Source organism: Cupressus sempervirens, chromosome 4 (assembly GCF_028749045.1).
Source record: "Cupressus sempervirens isolate cs-2001-9-10 chromosome 4, ASM2874904v1, whole genome shotgun sequence".
Lineage (NCBI taxonomy): Eukaryota > Viridiplantae > Streptophyta > Pinopsida > Cupressales > Cupressaceae > Cupressus > Cupressus sempervirens.
The window spans coordinates 250,902,314-250,914,744 of record NC_143121.1 but is presented as its reverse complement, the minus strand read 5'-3'; the positions used below and the strand labels follow the sequence as shown (position 1 = coordinate 250,914,744).

General features: G+C 33.8%; 1 protein-coding gene across 1 annotated transcript; it reads right to left on the bottom strand.

The window, feature by feature from the left end:
- Positions 1 to 8,968: 8,968 nt before the first annotated feature.
- On the bottom strand, positions 8,969 to 10,899 carry LOC149560938 (uncharacterized). Its single transcript, XM_089827709.1, has 3 exons — positions 10,818 to 10,899; positions 10,092 to 10,558; positions 8,969 to 9,985 (listed from the first exon to the last, which is right to left on the bottom strand). The coding sequence occupies exons 1-3, from the start codon at positions 10,897 to 10,899 to the stop codon at positions 8,969 to 8,971; spliced, it is 1,566 nt and encodes a 521-aa protein (XP_089683835.1).
- Positions 10,900 to 12,431: the final 1,532 nt, after the last annotated feature.

Sequence of the window (12,431 nt, the reverse complement as noted above, 5' to 3'; positions counted from 1 at the left end):
GAAAACGTTGTAACTTGATAAACAATATGTTTTCTCAATAAATATTAACATGGAAGTCTTTAGATATTATCTGTGATTACCATTGCTTTAACTTAGTTGCAAAACACATAAAAGTAAATAACATGAACACATTTGACACCAAGATTTAACGTGGAAACCTAATTTGGGAAAAACCACCAATTGCAACTAGTTACTGATTTTCACTCTTCTGAAGTGAGCCCTGTTAGGAGCCAACCCTGTTAAAGGTTACAAAACACACTGTTAGGTGTTACCCTATTAAAGGATTTAATCACCCTATTAGGAGTGGCCTTGTTAGAGGTCTTGAAACAATTCAATAGAATTGTCACCTTGTTAGAGGATTTACAACTAGCTATTAAGCCAACTTGGTTAAGAGATTTTAGATCAATACTACAATGGTTAGAAAGAAACAATGAAATGACCTAAATGAATGCAACTAAACTTCTGATTACATATCTTTGTTTTGGCTTTTACTTGATCCTTCCTAATTGAATATAGCTTTTCTGCTTCACTAGGATATTCTACTATCCTTAGCTTCCTCTGCTCATTATTAGATCTTGAATTTGCTCATACTTTTTTTCATTCTTACATAGTTTCACACACTTTTCATTCACAACTTGATCTTATACATATATCATTCACATTGTCAAGTTGGCTCAAATACAACTTAGAATAATCAACATTTATCACCTTAGTCAGCTAGAATACAAGTTTACACAAAATTACAAAGTCGGCCAAAATGTAGACACTCGAGTTTAGAAGACTAGCTCAGTGAGGTTCTAATACTTGACATCCATTGTCAATACTTGGCATCGTCATGCACTCGGTAGATGTATAGAAACTAGATCCATACTGATCACCTTCAAGTAATCTCAAACTCGGTCTATACTAGCAACTCAGTAAATACTATGAAACTTGATTCATATTACATAGCTTAGTCAACACTGGTTCCATCCAACTTTCCTTCATTAATTGAGTGAGCTTGGTTAATACGCATCTTCAACACACTTTCCTTTGTCTCTTGAGTGAACTCAGTAGACACTACCTTCTAAACTTGGCAAACACAGGAATGCTTAGTAGACACATAAAACTATCTTCACTGCACGAGTGAGCTTGGAAAGCACTGACTGAAACTGATATGACATATGTACTTATATGAAATTTTTGTAACATAAAAGACAACACACAATTAATCAATTATATCCAACAATCTCCCTCTTTGGCATTGATGGCAACACAACATGGACCATATTCTAATGAAATTTCAAAGCAAGCATAAATTAAACAACATATCCTTAGTTTCATTCTGGTTCTCATCCATGAGAACTCCCTCTATCAGTGTAACCTCTTCTTGTCTAATAGCTTCTCCCTCTTACTAAAAACTTCTCCCTCTTAACTTCTCCCTCTTAGAGAATTTTCTTATGAGATATGACAGTAAACTTCTCCCTCTTTGACAACACATGCCAAAGACAACAACTTCCTTTATAATATCAATGTACCTCAAGTATTGTTTCATTTGTAATAAGTTCTTGCCAATTCTGAATCAACTGATTGATCTTGAATATGGTCTGGTTGATGCATCACTAAACTTCATTAAGTGAGCTTTTGATAGGGGAATGACCCCTAGCTTACCTCTTAGATACAAGAATGCATCCTTAGGTAATGGCTTAGTGAATATGTCTGCAATTTATTCTTTTGTGTCCACATATTCCAATTTGACTTCCTTATCCTACACTAATTCTCTTAAGAAGTGATATTTTATAGAAATATACTTTTTTTTAGAATGCATCACTGGGTTCTTTGATATATTGATTACACTGGTGTTATCATAGTATATGACAACTAGATCCTTGATCTCTATCTTCATACCTACCAATAAATGTTTAAACCAAATAATTTTTGAACAATTAACTACTATTGCCACATATTCTACCTCTACTATGGATTGAGATGTACAATTTTTCTTCTTGCTTGTCCAAGACACTAGTATTTTACAAAGAAAGAATGCTCCACCACTAGTGTCTTTTTTTTTCATAAATACTTTATGCCCAATCAACATCGGTAAATACCTTTAAGTCTAGATTGCCTCCAAGTTTGTACCATAAGCAATAGTCTTGAGTACCTTTCAGATATCTCATGATTCTCTTGATTGTCATCATATGATTTTCTCTTGGATTTGTTGAGAATCTTGCCACCATTTCAACTGCTAATGCAATATTAGGCCTTGTATGTACTACATACTATAGTTTTCCAATCATTAAGTTGTATGTGGTCTGATCTACTTCTCTAAAATCATCATTTTTGGAAAGTTTGTGTACTAGTCATAGGAGTTCCAATAGGCTTTGAATCTTCCATTCCAATTTTTTTCAGTATTTCCTTGATATACTTGGATTGAGTAATATAGATACCATTTTTTCTTTGTTGTATTTGCAACCCAACAAAGAATTTTATCTCTCCAAACATAGACATTTCAAATTCTTTGTACATTTCTTCTAAAAATCCCTTGCATAAGTCATCATTTCCTATGAATAAAGTATCATCAACAAATATTTTGGCCAATAAATTATTTTTGTCTAGTCCTTCTTTGATATATAGATTACTATTATCATTTTTTCTTTAAAAGCCAATCTATACCAAATAGTTATGTAGCCTTTCATACCAAGCTCTAAGAGCTTGCTTGACACAATACAATGCTTTATGTAATTTGTAAACCATGTCTCTCTTATTAGGATCCACAAAACCTTTTGGTTGTTCAATGTAGACTTCCTCATCAAGAATTCCATTCAAGAATCCAAATTTAACATCCATTTGATATACTTTAAATCTTCTATGTGTTACATATGCTAGTAAAGTTCTAACACCTTCTAATCTTGCAACAGGAGAAAAAATTTCACCATAATCAATACCTTCTTCCTGAGAACATCCTTTACATACTAATCTTGATTTTTTTCTTAAAACTTCTCCATCTTCATTCAACTTATTTCTAAACACCCATTTTGAGCCAATTACATTTTTATCCTTTCATCTAGGAACAAGAGTCCAAGTTTGGTTCTTCTCAATCTATTCTATTTCTTCATTCATTGCCTTAACCCAACTTTCATTTTCCAATGCATCTTTAACATTTCTAGGTTCAAATTTAGCAAGCAAGCATGTACCCTTCAATTTACTTCTTGTCTTGGTTCCATCAGATTTTTCACCAATGATCTGATCAGGTGCATGATGCTTTTTGATATATCTTGCTAACATAGGTTCCTTGGATTTGGAATGAATTTCACTAATTTAATCATGAACTTCAATTTAAGGCTTGAATGCCACTTTCTGTGACTCAGGTCCATCAAACTTGTTTGAACTAGCTCAGTAGCTTCTAACTATGACTCAGTTTGAACTAGCTCGGTAGCTTTTGATTGCGACTTGAGTTGCACTGGTTGCAACTCGGTAGCTAATGGGGATTTTGGGGACTCGGGACGTGAAGCTTTATTCCCTTTAGATGTGACTAGTAATGTATTAGGTTCATAGTACATGAATCTTCTGTAATCCTCTAGCTCTTTGCAGCTTTCTTCTTCACTCCTTTCTGCAAACTCATCAATTCTAACATGTGCACTTTCTATGATTTTATGAGTAGATATATTCAAACATTGGTATGCTTTACTTTTGCAGAAATATCCTAGAAATATGCCTTCATCACCTTTTATATCAAATTTTCCTTTCCTAGATTCTTTCAAGATATAACATTTGCTGCCAAATACTTTCAAGTAACTTACATTAGGTTTGTAGTCATACCATAGCTCATAAGGAGTTTGATTTGAATCTTTCTTCAATTATACTTGGTTCAAAGTATGAATTGCAGTGTTGATAGCTTCCTTCTAGTATTTGAGAGCAACATTTTTTTCAATCATCAATGTTCTTGCACAATCCATGATAGATCTATTCCTTCTTTTAGCTATACCATTTTGTTAAGGTGTACCAGGGGTTTATACCGATCTTTTGATTGTATTTTCAATGCAGAAGTTGTTGAATTCATTGGAGATGAATTCACCACCTCTGTCTGATCTCAAACATTTTAATTTCTTTCCGTTTTCCTTTTCTACTCTTGCCAAATACCATTTGAACTTTTGAAGAGCTTCTGATTTTTCTTTTAAGTACATTACAGTCATCATCCTAGAATAATCATCAACAAAAAGAATGAAAATCTCTTCTCCACTGTAACTCTCTATTCTAATAGGACCACATAAGTTAGTATGAACAATCTCTAAGACTTCTTCAGACTGATAGTTTTTCCTTTTAAAACTAGTCTTTCCTATATTTCCAATTTGGTAATTCTTGCATAGACCCATGTCAGGTTTCTTCAAACTAGGAAGACCTCTTACTTTCTCATGTTTGCTAATCTTAACTAGATTATCAAAGTTTACATAACATAGTCTTTTGTGCCATAACTAGCTTTCATTTACTTGTGCAATAAAATGTGAATTTTGACTGAGGTCAAGATAAAATAAGGTACCTTTTGTTTGCTTACTAGATCCAAACAAATTTCCTTTCCCATCTAGTAGTTTGGCATTGCCTTTGATGAATTCTATCTTGAATCCAATGTTGTTTAATTGTGCCGCACTCAGTAGATTATGCTTTAATCCTTCAACCCAATAAGCATTGTCACATACTAGTTCATTAGTCAATGAGATATTCCATTTACCTTCTATGCAACAAGGTTCATTATTTCCAAATCTTACACTACCTCCATTATAAGGTTCCGTATTCTCAGAATTTTTTTTTATCTCCAGTCATATGATGTGAGTAGCCACTATCAGTAATCCATGTATCATTTTTGCTAAAACGAGAGATAAGTGTCATTTTATCTCCTTCATCATCAGATTCATCCTTTACAGCATTATATACCATTACATCTTCACTATTATCAGAATCTTTAGCTATAAAACAAGATTTCTTACCTTTTTCCTTCTTGTAGTTCTTGAAATCCATCTTGCCTTTGTACTTATGACTTTTCTTTTCATCTTTTTTTTCTCTATTTGGACACCTAGTAGCAATGTGACCAACTTCTTCACAAGAAAAGTAGATCAGAGGAACTTTACCTTTTGAATATTTCCTTACAAGTAGGACTTCAACAACACTGTCGAAACTTTCTTCTGATGTTCCATCTTCATCACTTCCTGATTGACTAGATTTTGACTTTTTTCCCTTTTTCTTGAGCGAAAGTTTAGCTTCAAATGCAGACTCAATATTCTTCAAAGCGGGAATATAGTTATCAAATTATCTAACTCAAAAGCTGCCAATCTTCCAACTAGAGTATCCAAAGACATTTTACAATTTAGAGCACATCTCATCTCTTAAATAGAAGATACTCTAATTGCATAAATAGGAAGAAGAGTTCTAAGAACTTTACTTACAATAGTTTCCTCCTTGATGTTTCCTCTAGATGCCTTGATTGCACTTATATTGACCTTGATTCTTTCAACATATTTAGCAATGTTTTCATGTTCTCTCATTTTCATTTGATCAAACTGTCTTCTAAGACTTTATGTTTTGGCTCTTTTTACATTCTCATCTCATCCATAGATATCTTTTAGTTTGTGCCACATTTCAAAAGAAGTTTTGCAATCCTTTACCTCATCAAATTCAGCATAACTAAGAGCAGATGCAATATCAATCACCATGATGTTATGGTTCTTCATTTTAGCAATATCTTCAATTGATAATGTTCAAGTGGGAGTCTTGTATTCTGCATCAAGATACTTGCAACTTGAATTACTGATACTACTCAAATGTAGTCTCATTAATCCTTTCCATGCTACAAAGTTGTCTCTATTTAGCTTGGGAATCTCTCTTTTGTAAGACATCCTGATCTTTAGCTTAGGTCCTTGAAACCTTCTCTGCAAGTACCAAAAGCTCTGAGATCGATTATTGGAAATATAAGAGGAGTAAGTGAGAGGGGAAGGGTGAATTAGTTACCACTAAAATAAATCCTAGATCGCTTAGATGTTAGTACAAAAAAAAATTCTTAAAATTGAATACTGTTGATGCTCGCTACACAAAGAAAATGTTGTAACTCGGTAAACACTATGTTTTCTTGGTAAATATTAATATGCAAGTCTTTAGATATTATCTATGATTACCATTTCTTTAACTTAGCTGCAAATAAATAAAAGTAAATAGCATGAACACATTTGACACCAAGATTTAATGTGGAAACCCAATTTGGGAAAAACCACCAATTGCAAATAGTTACTAATTTTCACTCTTCTGAAATGAGCACTATTAGGAGCCAACCTTGTTAAAGGTTACAAAACAAACTATTAGGTGTGACCCTATTAGATGATTTAATCACCCTGTTAGGAGTGGCCTTATTAGAGGTCTTGAAACAATTAAATAGAACTATCACCTTCTTACAGGATTTACAACTAGCTATTAAGCCAACTCAGTTGTGATATTTTAGATCACTGCTACAATTGTTAGAAAGCAACAATGAAATGTCTTGAATGAATGCAACTGAATTGTTGACTACAGATCTTTGTTGTGGCTTGTACTTGATCCTTCCTAGTTGAATATAGTTTTACTGCTCCACAAGGATACTTTTCTTATCCTTAGCTTCCTCAGCTCATTATCAAATCTTCCATTCACTCATACTCTTTTTCATTCTTACACACTTGCAGACACTTTTCATTCACAACTTGATCTTATACTTATATCATTCAAATTATTAAGTCGGCTTAAATACAACTTAGAATAATCAACATTTATCACCTTAGTCAGCTAGAATACAAGCGTACATAAAATTACAAAGTCAGCCAAAATGTAGACACTCAAGTTCAGAAGACTGGCTTAGTGAGGTTCTAATACTTGACATCCATTGTCAATAGTTGGCATCATCATGCACTTGGTAGACATAAAAACTTGGTCCATACTGATCACCTTCAAGTAGTCTCAAACTCAGTCTATATTGGCGACTTAATGAATACTGTGAAACTTGATTCATATTACATAGCTCGATCAACACTAGTTCCATCCAACTTTCCTTCATTAATCAAGTGAGCTCGGTTAACACTCATCTTCAACACACTTTCCTTTGTCTCTTGAGTGAACTCAGTAGACACTACCTTTTGAACTTGACAAACACAGGAACACTCAGTAGACACAGAAAATTGTCTTCACTGTCCAAGTGAGCTCGGCAAGCACTGACTGAAACTGATATGACATTTGTGTAACATCAAAGACAACACACAATTAATCAATTGTATCCAACATCAACTACATTTTTTCAATAGAGAAATGAGAATTTTATTGAAGATTCTTTTATGAAGATGTTCAATTTTATAATTGGAGATCTATAACATGTGCAGAGGAGAATTAGTGGTCAATGCTTATGTAAGAGTTCCACATTTATATGAAAAGGCACAAATAGTGGCTAAAGTTGTAGACCCTCACTACTTCTACCATGCACATTATTAAGTTTGTGAATATTTGGTATAGTGCTTGCAAAGGGTTGGAAATATCCATTCACTATTCCACATTTAAAAAAATTGTGGTCTCTTTATCACACATGTTAAAATAATCAAAATGAATAATCTCTTTGAAGCACATTTTTTTTGGCAGAAACCACTTCATATTAATAAGTATCTTGAAACTCCAAATGAAGATGTAGGGCTAGAAGTGATAATTTGAGAAACTGGTAGAGCTCTTCAATAGAAGCATCAAGACTTAAATGTCATTTTTCTAAACTTGTTATCAAGTTTTGAAGATGAAATATCATATGTTAACAATGTAGGATAGAGGAACTTCCATCATCTCATTTTAGCTTCTCTTTCTTAGATGGTGTTCTCCATGAGAAACATTTTCGGTGTTTTAGATTATCTACTTTGGTTTTTTTTTGTTTTTTTTATACTAATCAATTTTAAGAATGCATGTTTTTTGAAGCTTCATTTTGGAGATTGGTTTGCGACTTGATATTGTGCTCAATATTAATTGTATTTGACTAATCTTTAGAGTATATGACAAAAAATTGTATCCGTTTGCGGTCAGTAAAAAATGATTCATTCCATGATCACAAAATAATAATAGAGACATGTCACATCTCTTAGAAATCATTGTTAAATAATTCAAAGATTTTTTATTTGAGAGTTTGGGACAGATATCATAATGATGTGGCTCGAACATACACATTTCTAAAGGACACAAAGACATCTTAATGGTACCTTGCATGATTCAAGAGTTTCTACTTGAAAATTAAAATTTTCTCAGAATATATATTTGAGATATGGAATCATCAAGTTTTAATATATAAGCCATTGATTTAATATTTTTAGCATTAATGTAATAGGGGAAATGTGGACATATATGACTATTAAAATGGAAGAAAACCTACTATTAATGACATTAATTATCTCTTAATATATTTAGGTTATGACAACTGTATGTTCATTGTCTTTTACATATAAAAAAGCATGCATCATATTCATTAACTATTTAAATAATTTAACTGATAAAGAGTCAAAATCAGATCAAAATATCATTTACAATTTCCCATTTTGATCTAATGTGAGATGTAGTATTAGAATATACCTACACAAGATTGACCAAGTTACCACAATGTTAACCAAGCCACCACCTACCACAGTGCAAACTTATTTTTTATTGTCACATTTTGTTGATATACTATTATTATATAGATTCTAAGTTAAGAATCATTAGTCCACAAATTGGTACAAGAAAATATATGAACAATGGGTGTAAATAAATGTTTGGTGTTGCATTATATAAGCTGTGAAGAAACAAATGAATTATTCATACTGAAGCTAGATTTATTTACTCTAATGGCACGCAAATAAATCAAATCTACAGGAGCGGTCCCCTCGCCTTATTTTAACTTGGTATTTTTATTTTGACTTTGAACATGTTGATTCTTATTGAAATAATTATGATGATAATATAACTCGCACTTAACCTAAGAATCAAGCGTTACTTTGTGATGTTTAAGCTCTCCGCTTGGATAGACTCCTTCATTTGGATAGACTCCTTCATTCAGACAGAGCGCGGCCACTCTTTGCTCTGATGAGTCATTCCCATCTTCACATGACATGATTTCGACAGAGGGGCCACTTCCTTTAGGCCTACGTTCATGTATGCTCAACTTATAGCCGTAAAACAAATTAAGCCACTTGAGCTTGAAGCTCCGAGCGAGATCCAAAACCCCATGTCTTTCCAATCTGAGCCACACCCACTCGAAGAGACGGTCGCGAAGGAAAGGATGGACACCCCGCAGGCAGTTGAATCTCGCCAGCTTTACCGAAAACCTTGCGGACAAGTAGAGAAACGAGAGAACGGCAGAGAAGCCGACGATGACGGAAGACCAAAACATGAACCAGGCCAGCTTACCATGCTTGTACTCAAGCATTGTATACACTGCCGCCATGAAACCACATGCCGTAAATGCATAGGAAGCACAAACCAGCAAGTTGCTGATGACCAAGAAAAACACCTTGTCTCCAGTGGTAAGAGGTGAACTCATCTGCCACATCAGCACCACAAACAGCGACAGAAAGAATGCCAGGCAATCGAAAATGACGAACATCTTAAAGGAATCGATTGCAATGAGAATTGGCATGCCCAGCATTTTCTCTCTCTCTCCGTTCTTAAGATCCGTCTTGAAACCGCCCGGAATGGTGAAGACCGCTGTGAATGACATTGTGGCTAACAACACTGCCACCACTAATTCTTTCTCCCGCCTCGCATCATATGTTTCATCAATCATCTTAGTGGCATTCTTGTATTTTGCGGCACTCACCTTTGGAGCACTGTACAGGAATGGCTTGTTCTTGGGGGGGTGAATTGTCAGGAGTGATATTATCTGGTAACTTTCGTGGTACTCTGTGATTTCTCGTGCAATGTCCAGAGCTGTTAGCCCTGCCTCGTTGAACGCCTCCTTGTTTATGCCCCGTATATTCAGCAGCGAAATTACCATCTGCATTCATCACACATTAATATTTAAGCCTAAGAGAAACATTAATGATTGTTTTTAATTGGATCACACATCAGAAAAAAAGAGAGTGTGCATTACTAAAGCTTACATTAAAGTTTTTGTTCCTTGCTGCAATATGCAGGGGAGTGTCTCCCCATTGCAAGGGCTTTATCTTTGGAGGTTTTTCAGCTCCCTGAGGCCTCTCAAGTCCCTCATTCACCAGACCAGACAAATTTAAATTATCTGATTTATTCAAGTAATCAACAATTCGCACTTGGCTAGCTTGAGCGGCTAAATGTAGGATGTTCATTCCACACCTATTCCGTTCCTTAACAGATTCTATCAACTCTTTCACTGCTTCCAGATGCCCCAATTTCGCTGCCATACAAACCGGAGTTTCTTGCTCACGATTAGTGAGCAAACAAAGCTTGGGCTGAAATGATACCAACTGCCTTATTATATGCACGTAGTTTCTCCCAACGGCTACATGTAAGGCTGTATTGCCATCTCTGTGCCGTACATCGAGTAGATCTACTCGATCTCCATATTCGTCACTCAATATTTTTTTCAGCTCATCTGCATTTTTGACATCCAAAACTAGTTTAGAAAAAACACATTGTTCGAACTAAGGAATTGCTGTATCCAATTTTAACAAACTATGCAACACTATAGGCGAGAGATTACAAACTAGTGGGATCATAACTTGTGTGAACACATGATAATTAAAAAGAGATGACAATTCCCAATATAGGATTCTATGCATGATCTTATTTAGACATTTCATGTCTCCATAAAGTAAAACATATTATTAGAAATGAACAAGCAGAAATATGACCTGAATCTCCTCTTTTTATTGCAACCATTAAAGCTGTTTTAGCATCGATCTCGCCACTGGTTTGTTGCCCTTTAGCTGCCATGGCTTTTCCCAACTTGAAGAATATCAATCCACATTACCTTTATACAGTTAAGTCGCTTAACCCAGAAAGATGGGATGGTACAGAATGAACTTCCTTCCTTCCTTCCTTCCTTCTTCCTCTGCTCCACTAGACACAATATTTTAGAAACGTAATATCTTAAAATCTTTCAGTTCCCATTGGGTGGGAGTATTTGTCCTTTACTGTGCCCTTTGCTGTACGTAGGCTGTCTTCCGTTGACTTGGAGAAGACATCTCCCCCGGGCAGGCTAACAAAAGAGCAATTGAGACTACATTTTATGTATCAGAGTAAAGAACAATGTGAACAGAGTTTTTTTTAAGCCATTTATCACAACGTGAAGAATATGTAGGTTGCAGATGACGTACCTTCATAGTGGTTAGCATTATTTACTCTTATAATAAAAAGATTTCAATGATTACAGCTGCCCCGTAGAACAGTCAAAACAATTGGTCATAATAAAATAGGTTTCGAGCTTAGAAAGTAACGTGAACGGAGATGTCTAAGATTCCTGACATGCAAAAGTCTAGCATTTGAACTATCACAATAAACAAAACCATAATCTTAATGCCACTTTTTAAAAATCTTAAATTGTTTCTCGATTTTGTTGCATAATTCTGTATACATTGTCAGGGACATTTTTTAAACCATAATCTTAATGCCACTTTTTAAAAATCTTAAATTGTTTCTCGATTTTGTTGCATAATTCTGTATACATTGTCAGGGACATTTTTTCCTTATGTTTCTTGATAGAGCGTGATTTCAAATATTGATGTAAAATATATACATAATCTAATTTAAAATAAATTTTTGAAGATTATTTATGAATTGTAAAAATTTAATAGCTCCCACTTTCTAAAAAGTGTGATCTCTTATTTGTTCATTATGTTATGCAAAACAAAGGAATTTGATCATATGATTTTCTTTTGAATGACAGTTTTTAAAGAATTTCTTTTGTTGCTAATAAGTTTTTTAGCATTTATAAAATAATATATTTAGACAAAAAATGATTATAAAAATTCAAATTCACAAATTTTAATGTTTAGAACTAAAACTATAAATATTTGTTTTTGAGTTAAAGTGTTTTAAGTATGTTTTCTTATCTTCTATATTCTATTTTCTATTAAAAGTATTTATAATACTTATAAAATAATGTATTTGTGTTATGTGAAAGATGACCAGAAAAAATAATCTCGAATCTAATCTATTAAATAACATGTCTTTTAAAATAAATTTCCATCTTTTCAAGCTTAGCTCTACAAAAATATTAAAAAACTAGTGAAGGGGCTAAGAAAATGATACCTCTGATTAAAATTAAGAAGGATGATGATAACACAAAGCAAGTTAAGAAATAAATAAGTAATAAGGTAAGCCATGATCTTTGGAGAAACGTATTGGGCCATCTATTAAAAAGGGACTAAACTATAAGAAAATGGAGGAAGTTGTACCCAAAATTGATTCTAAATGGGAACTAGAGGAAGGTGATTTCGCTACCAATTATAAGGGTGACAAATATA